The sequence below is a fragment of the Cervus canadensis genome, chromosome 6 (genome assembly GCF_019320065.1).
Source record: "Cervus canadensis isolate Bull #8, Minnesota chromosome 6, ASM1932006v1, whole genome shotgun sequence".
NCBI classification, from domain to species: Eukaryota; Metazoa; Chordata; class Mammalia; order Artiodactyla; family Cervidae; genus Cervus; species Cervus canadensis.
In genome coordinates this window covers 4,629,145-4,648,787 of record NC_057391.1, presented here as the reverse complement: position 1 = coordinate 4,648,787, position 19,643 = coordinate 4,629,145, and the positions used below count along the sequence as shown (strand labels likewise).

At 52.9% G+C, this 19,643-nt stretch overlaps 1 protein-coding gene across 2 annotated transcripts in view; it reads left to right on the top strand.

Annotated features, from left to right (window-relative positions):
- The window catches only part of CPLX2 (complexin 2), an 87,202-nt gene extending 74,989 nt beyond the window's left edge, over nucleotides 1-12,213 (top strand). For both annotated transcript variants that reach the window (XM_043470671.1, XM_043470670.1), the window contains exons 2-4: nucleotides 6,897-7,015; nucleotides 7,147-7,322; nucleotides 8,065-12,213. In XM_043470671.1, coding sequence (XP_043326606.1) covers nucleotides 6,985-7,015; nucleotides 7,147-7,322; nucleotides 8,065-8,262 — 405 coding nt within the window. In that variant the 5' untranslated portion in view covers nucleotides 6,897-6,984 and the 3' untranslated portion in view covers nucleotides 8,263-12,213. The remainder of the gene's footprint in view (nucleotides 1-6,896; nucleotides 7,016-7,146; nucleotides 7,323-8,064) is intronic.
- Nucleotides 12,214-19,643: the final 7,430 nt, after the last annotated feature.

Genomic DNA, 19,643 nt, shown 5'->3' with positions numbered 1-19,643 from the left:
ACAGCTCCCCGCGAGCAGGGGACGCCTGCAGGCTGGAGGGAAAGGCTGTGAAGCGCTAGCCAAGTGGGAAGGAGGGGTGGGTCCCTGAGCCGGAGACCCTCGGGCAGAAGCCCCAAACTGCCCGGCTCCCTGGGAGCCAGGACCGCCCCGAAGGCGGCGGGCGACTCAAGTCTGAACCTGGAGAACAACTTCGGGCTCTTGGCGGAGGGATGGGGGCACGTCAATCTAAGCTACTTCAGGTTCGTGGTTAACCTGGAGACCGCCAGGGCCCTCTTAGCCCAGGAAGAGCGACGCCCCCTCCTCACCCGCCAAGGGGTACGGTTCGGGTATCGGAGTGAGTCAGAGGGCGGCGGGAGTGGGGCGGACAGACCGAAGGTGGTGGGGAGGACAGCCCACACGTCGACGGGAGGTGGGAGATCGAGAGGACTCTATTTGTCAGGGGAGGAGGAGGATCGGGGTTGAGGCTGCCCCTGTCCGCTGCCTGGGGTCAGTTAGGACGGTCGCCGGCCCTACTCTGCCCCCTCCCTCAGCAAAGTTTGAGACCTGGCCAGGTCTTGAGGTTGGAGCTCTGAGTGTTGGGGGGCGGTGGGGAGGGGCGCTTTCAGTGGCCAACCACGAGCTCCATGTAGAGCAGCCGGCTGCGTTGATCTCCGCGGGGGACCGATCGAGGGGCGCCAGGATTTCGGTCCCCCTCTTCTGCTGGGAGAATTACGAAGCCCCCGCCTCTTCCGCTTTTCTCCAGGAGCCAGTTGCTTACCCATTCCCACCCTCCACTGCTCCTTCCTCTCCCCTAGTGCTCTCCCGTCTAGCAAGGGGCGGGGGTGGGGAGGGGGATAGGGGGACATCCCCTGTCATTGTACCGCCATTCGCATAGAGTCCCCCGCAAAAAGCAAATGAGTGTGGAACTGAGTTGCAGCGCGAACATGGCCCGGACATGAGCTATTAAAGAAAAAAAAAAAAAGAAAAGAAACAAAAACGGATAAACAGTCACAAGGACAAACACTGCAGGTGCTCGAGTCTGCTGGTCAGATGGCGGGGCCCAGTCCTAAAAACTGCCTGGGGCTCAGATGGTCGAGCCTGAGGAGGTGCCTCGGCTGCCTTCGGGCTGCGATGGGTTGGCAGAGTCTGGGCGCGGAAGCTGAAGGCGCGTGCTGCATCCCGGGCGCGCTAAGGGCAAGGAAACCTACTGCTGCAGCAGCATCCCTCCCCCACCCCTCCTGGCATCCCCTCCCCCAGCCTATCGTCCCCACTACCAACACCACCATCGCCCTTCCCGCGCAGGCATCGACCGAGCTTCCCGCAGACCCGCTGAGGAGCGCCTCCTGGCGGTCTGGCCAAAATCATCAACGGCAGGCAACCTGCCGGACCTCAGCACTCCTCCAGGCATATGGCAAAACATCTACACGCACGCCTGCACACACGCTCACGCAGAATCACAATGATGCCTAAGTTCAGACGCGCAGGAGCTTACCTTGAACGAGTACACTCTCACATACTCGCGAACACACACCATTCAATTCAATCCAGCAAACATGTCCTGAGGCTCTACCATTAGCTAGGAGAGGTTGTAGATTCTGGGAAAGGGGGGGAAAAAAAAGCACAAGATACAAGCCCTGCCCTGGGAAGATTTCAGAGTGGCTGGGAAGGAAAAGACGCATAGGTGTATAGAGTGCCTGAGCTGGAGGCAGGCAGGGTTGCCCTAGAAAGTGCCATGGGTCTCAAAAGAGGAAGACTCCATCACATTTCACCAAGGATATCTGGGAGATTTTATGGGAAGAGTGATGTACGAAGGGAACCTTTGAAAATTAATGCTGCTGCTGATGGTGATGATGATGACAGCTAATTGTACTGAGCACCTACTATGTGCCAAATGCTGGACTGATCACTTTATTTGCATTATTTCATTTAATGCTTACAACATGATTTGGGCATAGGTGTTATTGTCCCCATCTTACAGATGAGAAAAGATGAAGTCATTTGCTCAAGGTCACTCTAAGTTGAGAGGCCAGGGCTTGAACTGGCAGAGATAAGGTTAAGAGGTTCCAGGGCTGTGGAAATAGCTTGAACAGATGCCCAGGAGTTTTTGGAAAGGATATATGTGGAGGTATAGCTGATACTGAGCCACATGCAAGGAATGGGAAATGAATGGTGAGGCAGGCAGATGCTAGACTGTGCAGGACTTGAAGGTCAGCACAAGGACTCTAGTTGGCTTAACCAGGCCATGGGGAGCCATTGCAGGGTATGTTTGCATGAGCACATCTGCCCTTTAGGAAGATTAATTGGACAGCCTTGTGGAGGATGGATGAAAGGTAGGGGAGGGGTAGAGTTAGAGGTTATGCACAAACTCAGAACACTGAGGCCCTGAACCAAGGCATTAGCAGCCATAGGAGAGGGGATGTGTGGATGCAGGGAACACTATGAAGCTATAATTCCCCGGCTTCTCCCTCAGAAGCCCATCCCAATTATAACTTGCCAATTCCCGTTGCGGTTTTTGTTCAGCGTCTACCTCCCCAGCTGACTGAATGCTGTGAGACCAAATGCAAGGACTCCCTTGTTCCCTGCCGCAGCCCAGCACCCAGAACAATGCCTGGCAGACAGACGATGCTCAAAGAACATTTGTAGTGTGAGTGAGTGAAGGAATGAATGAAGCATTCACTGACTCTGGAGTTTTCCACTGAGGCCATGGGAAGAAAGCATTCTAAGGAAAAGGTGGTCGGTGGGGGTAAGGGGCAAAAGAGCAAGGATGAGACTAGCTTTGGATAGATTCAAAGTGAGACTATCTAGCAGAGAGTTAAATGCGCAGGTTTGGGGAGAGAGAGAGGGTTGAAGCAGGGTATAAACCATTAAGGGGAGGTGAAATTTCCCAGGGAGACAGTGGGGGAGTGAGGGGCCATGGAGGGGAGTCAGCGAAAGATAGAGGAAGGCCATCTGAAAAGCAGGATGATGACACAGGAGGGCTGTGTCATGGAATTCAGGAGAAGCAAGAAGAAGGTTGAAAACAGCAGAGCGAGTGAAAGTGGGGTGAGGGGTCCTCATTGGCCTCTGATGCTGCAGAGGGATGGAGGGAGAGGGGGAGGAGGGCCATGGAAACTGTCCTGAGTCCGGTGATTCGGAGGACTCTGGCAACTCCGGCCAGGGCAGCTTCAGTGGCAAGGGCAGCAGTCACACGTCTCTGATCTCACAGAGACCAAGGGTTTGACCGGGAGGTGGAAGAGTGGTGACACCAAGGGGAAACCTCTTGATCATGAAGCTAGGAGGCAGAGAGTAAGAGAAAGATGGGAGTCAGAGCAGGAGCTGGAGAAGGAAGGGGATGAAAGACACCTAAGGAGAAAAGACTGAAGATGTAAGGGAACGGGAGTCATAAATGGATCCAGGAGAAGATGCAAAGAGAGAAACTCTGACGCTAAGGCAGATGGATAGGCTTCGGGGGGGAGGAGGGAGACTTTTCTCCCTTGGGAGTTTTGGGGAGAGGTGCAGGAGCTTACACTACCAAAACAGTAATTGTTTTAATAATGATAACACCCACCATTTACTGAACTTCCATCCTATGCCAACTGCATTCCATAGATTATTTCTAAGCCTTCAAAAGGGTATTATAATCCTCACTCTATAAAGGAGACCGAGACTCAGAGAGGTTATGTCAGTTACTCACTATCACTCAGCTAAAAAGCGGCAGATCTGGGATCTGAGTCAGATGTGCCTGACTCCAGACTTCCCAAGCCTTCAGATGCACCACACCACACAGAGTGAGAAGGAAGTCACCTGCTGAGAGGGATGAGGAAGGAGTAGGTTGGACCTTCAGATGGGTTAGGGGCAGTCTCACCAGGGTGAAGAAATGGCTCAGCAAATGAAAGGGCCACGCTGGGAGTCAGCCGCAGGACCTTGGTGGTGGACCCAAGAAGCTGGGCTCCGTGATCCTGGCAAGCGGGGAGTAAGAGGCACCTGGAGTGACAGGGGTGTAGCCTGGAGAAGACTCCAGTCCTCGAGTTGATTGCTTTGCATGCGGGGGAGTGGGCGGTGGTAACCGAAGTTTTCTGAATGAATGCAGGAAACAGAGGGTCTGGAGAAGGAGATGGTTTGGTGGCAGAGGGGTGGCATGTTGAGTATGAGTGGTGACATGGGACATTCAAGGGGAGGCATTGAAGAGGGAGGCAAGTGTAGTTCTTGACTAATTTGCCTATTTCACACACACGCGCGTGTGCACACACACACACACACACTCACTCACACACACCCCAAAACGTAATCTGCATGAGGGCAGGACTTGATCTGTCTTGTTCACTGTTACCTACCCAGTGCCTAACACACTGCCTGACATGCAGTAGGTGGGGCTCAACTAATGCTTGTTGGATGAATGAGTATCTGGTCTGGTGCCCAGATAAGATGTCTAGGTACCATCAGCGTTAGCGCCCGTTTAAGCCCCTGGAAAGGATGAGTTCCCCCAGGGAAAGAGTAGAGACGAGAAAGAGACAAGGACTGAGGTCAGAGTCCTGGAGAACCCACTTGGAGAGACAAGAGGAAGAAAAGCAGCAGATGAAAGGAGGGAAGAAGGAGCAGGAGGGAGAGGAGAGAACTGAGTCACAGAAGCAAGGAGGGAGAGGGGGTTGAGGATACAGTGGGGTGGGGAGCAGTTCAAATGCTTCAGAACTGCTCCAGCAGAAGAGCTGGGGAAAGGGCCCGGTAGATCATCTGACTCTGGAGAGAGACTTACCAGATCAGCAAGTTAGGGATGAGGCAGGAACTAAAGCCCAGGTGCCCCGTGGACCAATTTGAAACATCTCAAATTAGACTCCTGCGTCCTCCACCACCACCTGGCAATTCCTTGAGCTGCCAGTAAACACAGAGGAGGAACCCAAGAGTTCCTGAAATCATTTGATTATTATTCGTTTCCTGTTCTTAGAAATGCAGTCTCTTTACAATATTTTTAGTCAAATGAAAACATCTTGATTGACTGAGTGAGCCGCCTTCAAACTCAGAATTCTGGATCAGGGTGGGTTCTCCTGCATTTCCTGGAAATCATGTTCCTTTCTGGAGTGTCTTCATAAACATGCAGTCAGTGATGGCTGACATTAAGGAGGACCAGCTACACACCAGGCACCTGACCAGTATCTTATCTTCCCCTTCTAACATCAGTGCAGGGTTAGCCTTTCACACTCCTTCATTTTGCAGGGAACAACCTGAAGCTTTCCCAGGGAGCTGCAGCCAGTGAGGACTGGGGGTGGGGGCAGGATTTCAAACCAGGTATGTCTGATACCAAAGTCCCTGGGGATGGTTTTCAACTCCATCATGACTTTCTCTCCTCAAAACAACCTATCAGGCGATCTGATCACGTAGAAGTCCTCAGATGAACTTCCAGGACCCATTGTATGAAAAGATCTCAGTCTGCTGATATGTCTTCTCATTTTGAAAGAAATGAGGAAAATTCATCATCAGAAAACAGCCAGTGACCTTGCACTCAACCTGGTTGTAATATCCGGCCTGACTCCTCTGCCACCATTTCCTAGGACCCCTTTATCCTCCTAGCCAAGCATAAAGACCCCAAGGCTGTGTAGAATAAAAGGCCTTGGGGAGTAGGTCTGGCTTCAGTTGACCATCAGGGCACACGACACTTTGATTAGCTCATTGATGTCCCCCTCCACACCTGAGAAAGGATTTGTGGTGGATTTGCCTACGAAGGCACCAGTGAAACTGAACGATTAAAATAAAAATAAAGTGTCTGAGAGTTAGAGCATCTGGGTTCACATTCTCAGGGATGCAGGAAGGACAGCGTAAGAAGGAGGCCAAGGGTAGAGAAAGGCTCCGGGCTACCCGTCCACTCCCACTGCTGCTGGAATACTTCCATTTTTATGTGTTTCGCATAATGAGATTCCCATTAAGATTTTATTTGGAGAAAATCTTCTGAGGCAAAAAAATAACAATAAAAAATACAATAGAAACTGAAGGTTGGTGATCTAGGGAGAAGGAAAGGAAGACTAACATGAGCTGAGTGCTTATAACACCCAGTGCTTGGTACTTTAAAGGCCTAAGCCCCAGGAAGATTATCAAGTCTCCAGCCTCCTATGCATAATTCAAAATAAAAATCAGTATTAAGCTATAAAACACAAAACTTACATGTATGATGCAATAAAAATAACTTATTTCTCCATTTGTCTAATTTCAGAAGTCTGGATATGTTCAATATAAGCTGGCTGTTCTCATTTTTCCACCCACCTCTGATTTGCTGGGTCCCCAAGTGCAAGCTCACTCCTTCTAGGGCTTGATGCAGCAACCCAGGCTGGAATTCTCTCCAGTCTCCACAGCAGCCCTGAGAAAGGAGGCACTGCCATCTCTGTCTTACAGGGTGGCAATTAGAACCCAGCTCCACCTGCATCCAGAGTCCGCACTTTCTCCAGCTTTCCTGGACTCAATCAAATTAATACAGATACCATGAAGGCTTTAAAATATGGATCAAAAGGCATTTGGCAGCGTGCGTGTGCCTGGCACAGGGCTTCCCGATAGCTCGGCGGTAAAAAATAATCCACCTGCAATGCAGGAGACACAGGAACCATGGGTTGGATCCCTGGGTCAGAAAGATCCCCTGGAGGGAGAAATGACAACCCACTCCAGTATTCTTGCCTGGGAAATCCTATGGACAGCGGAGCCTGGTGGGGTCGCAAAGAGTAACCGGACAGGCTGAGGGACTGAGCAAGCAGGCTCACGCACTCACGCCTTGCACGAAGCAAGTGCTCGGGAAACAGCTCCTTTCCATCCCCTTTCCCTGAAGTACCAAGCACTGGGTCTTAGCCTTGACTGATGGTGCTTGATGCCGAACTAGAATGAGACGTCCTCTGTCTGACTCCACCATCCTGCCTACGCAGAGGCCTCGCCCATCTGACCTCCAGTTCCTCTTTTTGCAGGTAGCCGCATCGCCCCGAGCCAGGCCTGCCTGGAGCGCTGCATGCAAATTCAGCTGCTGGCTAGGGCACACTAACCCGAGTTGCAGGCATGGACTTCGTCATGAAGCAGGCCCTTGGAGGTGAGGCTCTAGCCCTACACCCCCTTCCCCCCTCTCCAGTCCAAACCCAGGGGCCTCAGTGCCCCGGGCCTCCCTATGCCAGCCTTGCCGCCATGACGCCGCCCTCTTCCTCCCCAACCCGTCCCCCACAGGGGCCACCAAGGACATGGGGAAGATGCTGGGCGGAGAGGAGGAGAAGGACCCCGACGCACAGAAGAAGGAAGAGGAGCGGCAGGAGGCACTTCGGCAGCAAGAGGAGGAGCGCAAGGCCAAGCACGCGCGCATGGAGGCCGAGCGCGAGAAGGTCCGGCAGCAGATACGAGACAAGGTCAGCGCCGCCCTCCTGCCCGTCCTAGAGTGTAGGGGGTAAAAGAGGTCCCCCACAACCTCGGGTTTCCCTGAATCCCGGCGCTCGCCTTAGACCTAGTTCTCTCTGAGCCTCACTCTTTTCATCAGAAAGATTCATGTCACAGAACAGCTCCCTCAAGGGCCTTTTGGAGATTAAATAAGACAGTGCACATAGTAAGTGTTCCCGAATGTTTGCTGCTATAGGTCCATACCCTGTGCCCGAAATCCTAGAGACCACACAAGTTTGGAATCCAGAATTTAGATACTTGGGGGAAGGACTGTAGTGCCCTGAGCGCTGTTTTGTGTCGCTTCTGGTGGATTTGCAGGTGCCACCCTGTGCCAAACAGTTCAATACTTGTCTGCTTGCCCTGCAGAAAAACCAAGGCTCTAAGCAGCCTTCCATCAGTTCAAGACAAGTTTTGTCACCAGAATTGAGCCCCAAGCATGTGGGAGACCCTTCAGTTTTCAGATCTTGAAAGATTTCAAACAAAAGCAGAGAAATTATGGGGGTCCCATGCATCGTCTCTCTCTTGTTAAAAGCCCGCAGAAGACAGGCACAGTCCCACAAGGAAGATGCCCTTATGCCCATTTTACAGATGAGAGGCCCGAGGCTTAGCAAGTTCCCAGAGACTGCCCCAGCTGTACGTGCATGATTGCATGACGGTGGGACTCAGCTCTCTCCTCGCCCCGTTCACGCCCCTCTCCACCCTTCCCCTCCCCAGTATGGGCTGAAGAAGAAGGAGGAGAAGGAGGCCGAGGAGAAGGCAGCCCTGGAGCAGCCCTGCGAGGGGAGCCTGACCCGGCCCAAGAAGGCCATCCCAGCAGGCTGCGGGGATGAGGAGGAAGAGGAGGAGGAGAGCATCCTGGACACGGTGCTCAAATACCTGCCTGGGCCGCTGCAGGACATGTTCAAGAAGTAACCGGCGCCCCCACCCCCGACCCCATCCACTTGTTACTTTTTTTTTTTTTTTTTGGTTCTTTCTTTTCTTTTTATTCTGTTAAGTCTCAGTTCTGAAGGGGAAAACCTCAGTTGGCCTCTGCCCCACTTCCCCGGCCAGGGGCTCCTCCCCCTCAGCACTCCTTCACGCCCGCCTTCATCCAGGGTATCCTGCCTCCATCACCTCACTCCCAAGTTGCTTTAAAAGAAGAAGACAGCTTCTCTCCAACAGGAGGTGTTGAGCCCAAGGCGGCAGGCACTGGAGACCCCCTCCGAAAGCCTGAGGTCTGTGCTGGTGTGGTGATCCCCATACATTCCTTCATGCGCCCCACTGCCAGGAGGACCACTGTCCCCAGCCAGCCAAAGTAATGACACATTCCAGCCCTGCCCAGCATGCTGACCTTTGGCCTCTGAATCCCCGTGGGCCTGCAGGTCAGGGCAGGGGTTGAGTGGCCTGGCTCTGAGAAAGGGAGTCTGGGTAAGTCTGGCCTGTCAGGGCCTAGCCTGAGGCTGGCCTGCTCTGTTGTGGCCAGGCCCGGGGCTGGGCAGGAGGCTGGGGCTCTCCTTCTTGCCTCCCTCTAATGACACCCGGTCCAGGAGCACCCCTCCACCCCCCCCACCTCCCCCGCAAAGAGGCACAGCTCCTGCCAAGCCAGTCCCTCCACACGGATCCTCTGTGGACTTTGACTCATCTATGGAGGGACCCCAGGGTAGGGCAGCCCCTTGTCTCTCCCCCACTCCACTTAGGTCTGGAGCCCCACTGCCAGGCTGGGCCCAGCTTGCCCAGCCAAGGGGCTGCCCAGGCCCCCAGAAAACACTTGGAGCCATTGGGCAGTGATGGCCCGTGCCGTGGGACTGCCCACTGGCACAGCCTCACTGTCCCCATCCTTACCCACCCCTCTTCCTCACATTGTCCTGTTCACAGGCTTCCAGGGCTCCACAGTCCCCAGGAAGACCACTTTTGACCTTCCTGGCCAAAGCCCCAAGCTTTTGGGGAAAAGCCAGTTCCCACTTGACAGAAGGTGTCTGTCCACTCATCTCACTGGCCAAGAACAATGTCTCCTCTGGGATGTGAGATGGACATTTGCTCCCCCCATCCCAGATCTTCAAGGTCTCCTTCTCAGTCAGTTGTGTGAGAACAAGGCAGTCAGGAAGCACGTGAGAGAGCAAGGTGTGTGTCCAGCCGTGCATGAATGTGCATGGCGGAGACCGTGTCAGCAACTGTGTGTCCAGAGGTTATATACATAGCCCTGTGATTAGAGTGTCTTGAGATTTTATGCGTGTGTTAGTCATCATCCCTGTGTCAGAGACCCACGTATGTCAGGCAGCCTTGTATATATATGTTTGTTTGAGGTGGTATGTTTGAGTTGAGATTGTGTCATATGTGTGAACTCACCATCTCGTGTGTGTGTTACAGCTTGCATGAGTTAGCTCACATCTGCAATTGTTTTCAGAAATAGTGTATACATCAGGAGTGATGAGAACATGATAGATATTGTAAAAGTATGTGTTTGAGAGAGCTGTCAGATATGCTGAGACTATTGTATGCATGTGTGTGGGCTCTGAAAAAGCAGTTGTGTACTGGGTGTGTGCTTGGGGAAAAGGAATATTGGTAAGATGACTGCTCTTGGAACCAAAACCACTAATCACGGGTGGCCACACCCAACAGGAGACCTTGTCCTTGGCCTGGAGTCCTCCTGCCCTTGGGGGGTTCCTGCCTGAAGTCCTCAGAAGTCCACTGGGACAGACCCAGGCAGTGCCCAAGAAGCCATGCTGGCCCCACCAGGGCCTGCCCCAAAAGCAGGGGCCAGGGAGGGGGCGCCTTGCCTGCCCCGAAACCCCTGCCCCATTGGCCCGTTTGCATTCTGCAGGTTTTCCATTTTAGTGAATTTATGCTTTTATTTCAGAGACAGACATGTGTCTTCTCTGTCTGTTTCCAATAGTTAAAGCCATATCAGTTAGACTGCAATACTTTAAAGACAAGACAAAACAATCCATATGTTTAGGGAACCAGAAAAGTCCCCTGGTCTGTCCCTCCTCTGGGGAGCAGGGCCTCAGCAGCTCCAGTTCCCTGGACTTGCCCTTCTCCCCCGCCCCCACCACCTATGCTGTGCCCTTGTGTCCTGCCCCCCAGGGGGCCCGTGTCTTTGCCTGTGTCTGTGATGGGGAGCCACCTTGCACCCCTGTTGTCCGCTTGTCTATTTGTGTCTGTTATCCTGGGCAGGATGGTCATTCTCAGGGGCCCTAGGGGCCTGAGGCAGAAACAGGCGGGGTCCAATCTTGGGGCCCCAGACCTCCCAGACCCTGTGTGTAGGTTCCACCTAGACACAGGGATGGACCCCAAGTGTTTAGAAAGGCCTCCCTCTTGACGAGGGCCCACAGACCTCAGAGGTGGTACCAAGGCACAGAGAATGCAAGATGAGCAGGGAAGACTGGGGCCCAGGGGCCCCAGAGGCGCAGGGGAGCCCAACCATGCATGTGGGACACCCCAGGCAGGCCCGAGGAGCACTACCCTCAGAGGGCGCCCCTCACAGTCTTCACAGCCCCTCTGCACCCCCAGAGTGGGCTCAGGGCTTTTCCCAGAGGAGAGCGCCTTCCAGGTAGTCTGGCTTCAGGCTGATGTACACCCCGGACTCCTCCAGCCTGCTTCTGAGCTGCAGGACTAGACATCTTTCTGGAGGAGGAGATGGGAAGAATTTCTGCTGGGGCATACACTTCCAGGGAATGACTCCTGGGTCCAGGGAAACACAATGACCATCGTTCCTGACACAGACCTCACTGTGGGGAGAGGCTAATATGTGACCAGAGAGGATGTCATGGGCAACACCTTTGTGGGGGCACAGAATATTTGTGGGGCACTCTAGCTGGGAATGGATGGTCCCAAGAAGTACATGAGGTGAGAGGGACGTGAGGCCCGCTGATGGGAGGACGCAGAGCATATGTCACACCCAAACAGGGCAGTGTGCCTGCGACACACTCAGGAGGCAGGGCAAGGCGGGAGTAACCCCACAATTCCCACGTACACACACAGTGTACAAGGGAGGCACCCCCTAGCCAGGAGAAAGGAAGGAGCACTCAGCGCCCATGAGTGAAAGCAGAACAGAAGGCCAGGTTGCCGGGGAAGGCCACCTCCTTGCGGTGCGCCTGGGAGCTGACCACCAGAGAGGAGAGAAGGTGCTTCTCGAGGTCCCCTGTGTGGGGCACTGGTGAGGACTGGGCTTTCCACACAGGTACATCCTCCACCCCAGGTCCGGGAGGTGTCCTTAACTACGAAGCAGTCTCCTCCAAATGCAAGGTCAAGAGACCCTCTCGGCTGTGAGAGAGGGCAAGAGCCAGCGAGAGAAGGGGACAGAAAAACTTCAGCTCAGGTCCCTTCCAGATAAGACAGCTGGTGAGCGAAGCAGCCTCCCCACAGGCCCCTGGCTAGAGTAAAAGGCGGGCAAAGCAGCAGCCCCAGGAGCCCCTGAGCCCAGCTGGCAGGGTTGACCACCACCACCATGCCACCGCTCCATCCTGCTGGGCTCCTCACGCCCTTGACTTGAGGACCAGCACAGGGGCTGGGGGTCAGACTGGCACTGGGACATGCCTCCCCCTACACGGCCCCTGCTCTGCTCCCCACTCCCGTGTCCCCCGTCTTCACTGGAAAGAGAGTAAGAGGCACTCCTGCTGGCCCTCAGGTGGGGCTGGGGGTCCTAGTGAGACCCGGGTGAGGACGACCATCCTACTCGTGTGGGGGCCCCCTTTCCCACATCTGTGCTGTGTCCTTGTTGCTCTGCTTCCTTTAAATGTGTCAGTGCCTGGGGGGAGGCAAGGGGCGCCCCTTCACGCCCCCCGAACCTGACCAAAAGCCATGGCTGTTGCTCCCCCTTTGTATGACGCAGATGCTAAGATGTACCAAACCAACCATGACACAAAGAAAAGACCTTGTACAGTAGCTCTCGGTCTGTCTGTCCTCTTCTGTCCATCGGCACCGCTTGGGCGACATGGGACCCCAACTGAGATGAGGGGTCAACCCACAGAGCTGGAGAGGCCCCAGAAAACCTTCCGTTTTACCTTCACTTCTGGCCGGGACCTTCTGACAATGAGCCCCAGAAACCAGCTGAGGCCAGAGTGAGGGCTGGCTCCAGAGATTCAGGGCCATCCTCCTGCCCTTCCAAGCCAGCTGGCACCCCCAGGAGCTGGCGGTTCAGCCTGACTGTAAGCCCCACGCCCCATTTCTTGCCACCCTTTCCCACAAGTTCCTTGGGTGTGGCATCCTGCCACAGAGTCAAGTCACATCAGTTCAGTTCAGTTCAGTCGCTCAGTCATGTCTGACTCTGCGACCCCATGAACTGCAGCATGCCAGTTCTCCCTGTCCATCACCAAATCTCAGAGTCCACCCAAACCCATGTCCATTGAGTTGGTGATGCCATCCAGCCACCTCATCCTCTGTCGTCCCCTTCTCTTCCTGCCCTCAATCTTTCCCAGCGTCAGGGTCTTTTCCAATGAGTCAGCTTTTCGCATCAGAGTACTGGAGTTTCAGCCTCAGCATCAGTCCTTCCAATGAACACCCAGGACTGATCTCCTTTAGGGTGGACTGGTTGGATCCCCTTGCAGTCCAAGGGACTCTCAAGAGTCTTCTCCAACACCACAGTTCAAAAGCATCAATTCTTCGGTGCTCAGCTTTCTTCAGAGTCCAACTAAGTCTGCCATTTGTTGTCCCACCAACATTGATGCAGTTTCTACCTCTGCTGGGCTGTGTGCAGGAGGCCAGGGACTCAGAGAAAGGATGCCATTCAGCATTGCTCCTGGACACAGACACATGCCAGGCCTTGTTGAGGAGTCAGGACTAGACCACCTTTGCTACCCCTCCCCCACATAACCCTTCCTTAAGCTAAACCTCTTCTCTCTGCTTGGATAGACACTCATTCCCCACACCCTGGTCTCCTAAACCGTGTCTCTTCCCTTCCACCCATCCTCTCCCCACCACCCCATCCCACCTAAAAGACTCATCTGAAACCCAGACTTAGCCATGCCACTCTGCTGCCCAGCACCCGTCAATGGTTTACAGGGCAACATCACCATTGTCAAAGTGGCCATGTGTGATGTGACCCCTACTGGCTAGGTCTGACCCCACCTAACTGTGCTCCAAACACTCCCCCCCACCAACTAGTTCCCACACATCTCATGCTGTTTCATATTTGCCTATTCTGTCCCCTCTGCTGAAATGAATGGGACCCTCCCCCTCCCTAACTTCTCAAGACCCAGTTTCACTGTCACCTCCTGCGTGATGCTGGAAAAGACCCTGATGCTGGGAAAGATTGAAGGCAGGAGGAGAAGGGGACAACAGAGGATGAGATGGTTGGATGGCATCACTGACTCAATGGACATGAGTTTGAGCAAGCTCCGGGAGATGGTGATGGACAGGGAGGCCTGGCGTGCTGCGGTCCATGGGGTCGCAAAGAGTCGGACATGACTGAGAAGCTGCACTGAATTAAACTGATTGGTTAGGAGTCACAGGCTCCAACCACAGTTCAGGGAAAGGACTACACAAGGGTACAAGCGCTGGGACAGGGACCACTCGGGTCATCTCAGAGTCTGCTCCCACAGAGGCCGAGGCAGCCCTTCCCCACAGAGGAGCAGGAGCTGAGCAGGGCTTCGGTGGAGCCAAACCACAAACTTCTTGTGCCCTGGGTGCTGGGGGAAGTGTCTCAGAGCAGGGCAGGGGCCAGTGGTGTGCTCTCCTGGGGCTTCTGCAAGACTGAGGCCATTCTCAGAGCTGGGGTCGAGGTTCCGAGGCTCTTTCGTAGTCTGGGAGCTGGAGAAGAATGGTCTGTGAGGGCTTCTTGCTTCCCTGGGAGTCCACCTGTGTGCTTCACCAGTGGGCCAGCCAGTGTCCCTCCAAGGCCCCGGGCCCTCCTCAGCACACTAACAGCTCCAGGCATCCAGATGTTTATTCTCTGCCTCCCTCTCCTCTGCTTTACCTCAGATGCACCCCAAAGTGCCCTGTGGGAAATCCTCTGACTCTGGGCCTTGAATGTCTTGTCCTAAAGAGTCAGTTAAATAGTACTTACTGTGCTCCCACCACCTGCCAGGCAGCACTAGGTAGTTCTAGGTACCAAGAACATCAACTAACAGCCCTTCCATCCAGAAATCTACTTGTTAGTGGAATAAACAGGCAGACAAACAGACCTATTACCCACCTAAACATTTGCAATGATACAGGCAAACTCCAGGCACTTGAGGAAGGGTCCTTGGAAGAGGTGGCATCTGAAATGAGTCTTAAATGAGGAAGAGTCAAGCTGGTGGAGAAGGAGGACCCCGCAGGCAAACGAGCTGGCATTGTCTGACATGGGTGGTGCAGTAGGGTAGGAAGAGGTGAGAGATTTCTACAGGAACTTGAGTTCTTGGTGAAAAGCTGAGAGTCAGGATATCAATCAGGGTGGGATGTCCCACAGTGGAGCTTGGGCGCTTCCTGTAGGTGGTGGGGAGCCCTTGAAGGGTCCTTAGAAGAGTGTGACCTGATCATATTGAGGAAGACCATTAGGGTTGTGAAGAGGATGAACTAGGAGCCTAGGGAGGAACTGGGGCAACATCAAGATCAGAGATGGCAACACCTGACCTCAGGCAGTGGCAAGTGAGTGGGGAGAAGTGGCTAGACCAGAAAGCCATATAAGAGGGAAGATTGGCAGGACTTGAGGATTGCCTGTGAGGGGTCTGGAGAAGGAGCGTGTAGGCCAATGCTTGTGTCTCCATCTTAAGTATTAATAGTTCCATTCTCCAAGATCTATAATGGTGGTAGGAGACAGGAGTGGAGGAAGATAATGAGTCTGGTCTGGGTTTCTGGGTTTGAGGCACCTGGGGAAGAGTCCAGTAGGGAGTCTGGAGGGCAGGAGAAGCACAAACCATGTGATTGCTGGGCTAGCCCTCCAATGGAGTGATGCCTTGACCATTTAGTTCACCACAGGGAGCAAAGCACAGGAGATCAAGAAACCTGGACTGGGAAGAGGATTTAGTCAAATGCATCCTCCTATGCTACTCAGGAGTCCCTCCTGTGCCATCTTTGGTAAAGGGCACTCTGCTTGCACGTCCCCACCACCACAGTGTGGGAGAGATCCTTACAGAAAGAAGTGGACAGGTCCTAAACCAAGAGCTGCCAGGAGACAGGGAGTTAATGAAGCCTCCTCCAGTTTCCCTTTAATTGGCTGCAAAACTCTGCTTTCAAACCACTCACTTAGTGCCTGTAATTAATTGGGGCTTTCTGCCTTATCTGAGAGATGATTTGATACCCCCCAAGGACAATGTTTTCTTAGCTGGGATCCTCCAGCTGGAGCTGTCTCTGCACACTGGCCTCTCCATGGTGTGCTGACTGTGGCCACAGGCTCCTGCAGGGCTCGTCCCCATTCCAGGCCAGCACCAAGTGGTACAGACGCAGGGTACAGGCTGAATGGGTAGGGCCAGGGGCTGCTATTACCACCTCCTTGGGCTCCAGGGCCAGGCATCCACTCCATCCTGGGACAGGCCCATGGTCTCCAGGTCTTGGCCACATTGACTCACACTGACTCTCATAGTAAGAGGCACTTGGCATGAGCTTGTCTACAAGAGGGTCAAAGCAGTGCATCTTAAAGTACATGGGGCAGGGGGTGGAAGCTTCCACTTACTAAGCCCCTGCTACATGGCATCCACAGGGTTGATTGCTTTAAAGGCATCACCTTGGCAACCCACTCCAGTATTCGTGCCTGGAAAAGTCCATGGACAGAGGAGTCTGCCGGGCTGCAGTCCATAGGGTTACATGACTGAGCATGTGTGCACAAGGGTGGAGGGAGATGGGTTGGTAGCAATAAACTGGTAGAACTAAAAAAAAAAAAAAAAAGGCATCACCTCTGCTCATCCTGACAGGAATCTCTGAGGTCAGGTTTGTGCTCATTTTCCTCATGAGAACACCAATGCTCAGAAGTAGAGGTTTATAATGGAATAGGCACAGGCTTTGGTTTTCAGACAAACCTGGCTTTGAATCCTGATTCTTTCTGTCTGGTCTTGGATAAATGATTCAATATCTCTGAACTTTGGTTTCTTTATCTTTAAAAAAAAATTGAGTACAATAATGCTTAACCTGACTAACACCACCAGGGTCTCTGAAGGAATTAAAGAAAATAATGTCTGTAGGTCTACTGGCACAGTACCCCGGCATGGAGCAGGTACCTAAAAAGTGACAGCCATTACTGCAAAATGCTACTTCTACCATGGGCAGACTGATGAAGAGGAGGACGGGAAAGGAGGGAGAAGATATGGAAATGAAGAGGAAAAGAATTAATTTCCATAGTAAATTGAGAAGCCTGGATTTAAAGCCAAATGCATTTCATGTCTTTTCACTGTAACACAAGACAAGCTGGGAGACAAGGGTCACAAGTGAGAAGGAAGGCAGAAGGGAGTAACTGTCTTTTCCAATAAGCTCTCTTCAGCTCAAAAGAGGCTTAGGAATATGTATTAGTTATCTGTCACTGCATAGCAAATTACTGCAAAACTCAATGGCTTCAAGCAATGAACATCTCTTTTCTCTCACAGTTGCTATGGGTCAAGAATTCTGGAGTGACTTGACTTGGTGGTCCTGGACTGAGATCTCTAGTGAAGCTGGGGCTGCAGTCTCATCTGAAGGCTTGACTGGGGCTGGGGGATCCCCTGCCAAGATGGCTCAGACACACTGCTGGCAAGCTGGTGCTGGCTGCTGGCAGGCTACCTTGTCAGGAGGGCCTCTCCTGAGGGCTTCTTGAATGTCCTCACAATATGGCAGCCAGCCTCCCCTGAAGTGAGTAATCCATGAGGGCAAGGTAGAAGCTGCAACATCTTCCATGACCTAGGTTCAGAAGTCACCACCATCACTTCTGCAACATTCTGTTTGTCACATAAACTAGCTCTGATTCAATGTGGGAGGATACTGCCCAGGATTGCACCAGGAAGAAAGGGCATTGGAGGTTGGGAGGCATCCTGGAGGTAGGCTACTTCAGCCCACCTTTAGACTCTAGTCAACAAACATTCCTTTATTCATCTATCCACATGGCAATCTCTTCCCACGTGCCTCCTCATGGCCAAATGCTGGGCTAGGCACTGACTTTCCAATCTGAATGACATAGTCATAAGAGCTGAGAATTCAGACACACACACCAACACATGGTAAGTCACTGTGAGCAAACATTTGGATTTTTCCCATCAGTTCTGGCCCCAAACCCAGCTTGTAATGTTGAAGCCATTTGACCTTGAGCAAGTTATTTTACCCCTCAGAGCCTCCATACAAAACGATAATAGTATCTGCACTGGCCAGCAATTGCAACAAGTGTCTTAAAATACCTGGCACATAGCAAGTTCTCAATAAATGATGACTAATACTTTCAGTACTCAATAAATGATGACTAATACTTTCAGTATTATTACTTTAAATAAATGGAGATTGCACTCCCAAATCTGGACAGTGGCCCCATCTAGGCTTCCCCTGCCCAGCAAGAGAAAATTGGGGCTCTTTGACCCCAAGGCTGACCCCTGGGTCCTGCCTGTCACCTCCTCCCAAAGGCCTAGCTGAGCCCTGCGGTGACTCTGACAGCCTGAGGCTCCTGGCTGCCAGCCCTAATCAGAAGCTCCGGCCGAGACCTCAAATTGATTTGCCATCATTTAGCTGGGAAGCAAGAGCTCTTCTTGACTCACAGCCAAAATCTATTCTGTGATAGCAAAGTAATCACCTCCGTGGCAGGTGTGCGGAGACAGTGATAGAGATCTAGGACAAAAGTCTCCATCCTGCCACCCAGAACCCGAGCTCACTGCTGTTCGTCGCTGGTCCCCCTTCTCCTGCCTGTGTGTGGCCTGCTTCGCGTGTCCCCACGAGGTGGCATGGGCACCCCCGCCCCAGCCCTGGCACACACACACCCACACTTCACGTGGTCTAATGTAGTGAGCAGTTGGCAAATTTTGCAGAAAGTGCAACGACCTGGGGATCCTTAAAAAACACTGATGCCTGGCTCAGGCCTCCAGATATTCTGATCCAGTTGGTAAGGGGTGCCCCCTGGGCACTGGGGGTCTCATCAGTTCTCCTGGAGGTTCTCATGGGCAGCAGAGTTGGAGAACTGCTCGTCTGGTGCACACAGCAGTAACTTCACCTAGATGCATGTCCCTCCACACTCATTTAGTCACTCGACAGTTGTTTACTGAACATGGACAACGTGCCAGGCACTATTCTAGGAGCTGGAGAGTCCACAAAGAACAAAGTCAGTGCCCGAGCTCATGGAGTTGACATTCTGATCAGAGGCAGATGAGATACAAAATTATAAGGAAAAGACATAATATGCTAGATGAGAATAAATGCCTGAAAAGTCACCTGTGGCTAGAGCCTCCTTTATATGACACGTGGGTCACCCACACACCAGCTTATAGCAGCTGCCCCCTACTGCTGACCAGACCCAGGCTGAGTCTCCACTTCAGCCGTATATGAACCCAACTCTCACAAAGACCCCCACCTGGTCACACTCTAACCCTGACACCAGGCACAGGATGAGGCTGAGCCCCAGTGGCAGACAAGCCCTAAGTCCTGGTAGTCCCTGACCATCTGCTCAGGCCCCCAATTCTCACATGAATCCAGCACTTTGTCTGGAAGATTAAGTATCTCTGGCCCTACTGCAGATCCCAAACTTAGCCCTATTCTCAAAACTTCCCCCACAGAGAAATTACTGGGTTTTCTAAGAATTCTTACTACTAGCATCTAGAGGCATAAGAAAACAGATGGACTAAACAGATGGGAAATGCCCCCAAGTGGTAGGGTTGTTGATGCTGGAAGGTCCCTTGGAAAGCATCCCACCTCTCCCCCTCATTTTACAGCCAGGCCCAGAGAAGTTAAGAAGTAACTTGCTCAAGGTCACACATCAAGCCCACAGCAGAAGCAGAATGGGGATCCAGGTCTCCTCTTAGTTCAGTGCTCTCTCTGCTACCCTCTGTCCTAAGAACATAGGGAGCACTGCCCCTCTGGTAAAATAGCTCCCAGAATTTCCTTTGAGAACCCACCCTTCGCCTGTTCTCTACCCAGGATTGGGTCAAATCCAATCCACCCAGCACCAAGTATTCCCATGGCCCTGTGATCAGTTGTGGGCAAGACTCAGGAGCCAGGGGAGGCAAAGCAGAGATGCAGCAGCTGCTCTGGGACCTTGAGCTATGGGGCAGGAATGGCTGCTGCCATGTTGTTATTTCATGTGGATTAAGGACTAAGCCAACCTGGGATGGAGAGCCCATTTGGGAGATGAAGAGAAATAGGGTTGCAGGAACATCCTCTGGCCCCAACCAAGCCATACTGAGAGGAACTCTCACCTGTGGTTCTTTTTTAGCTTCGTGAGTCAATAAATCCACCTT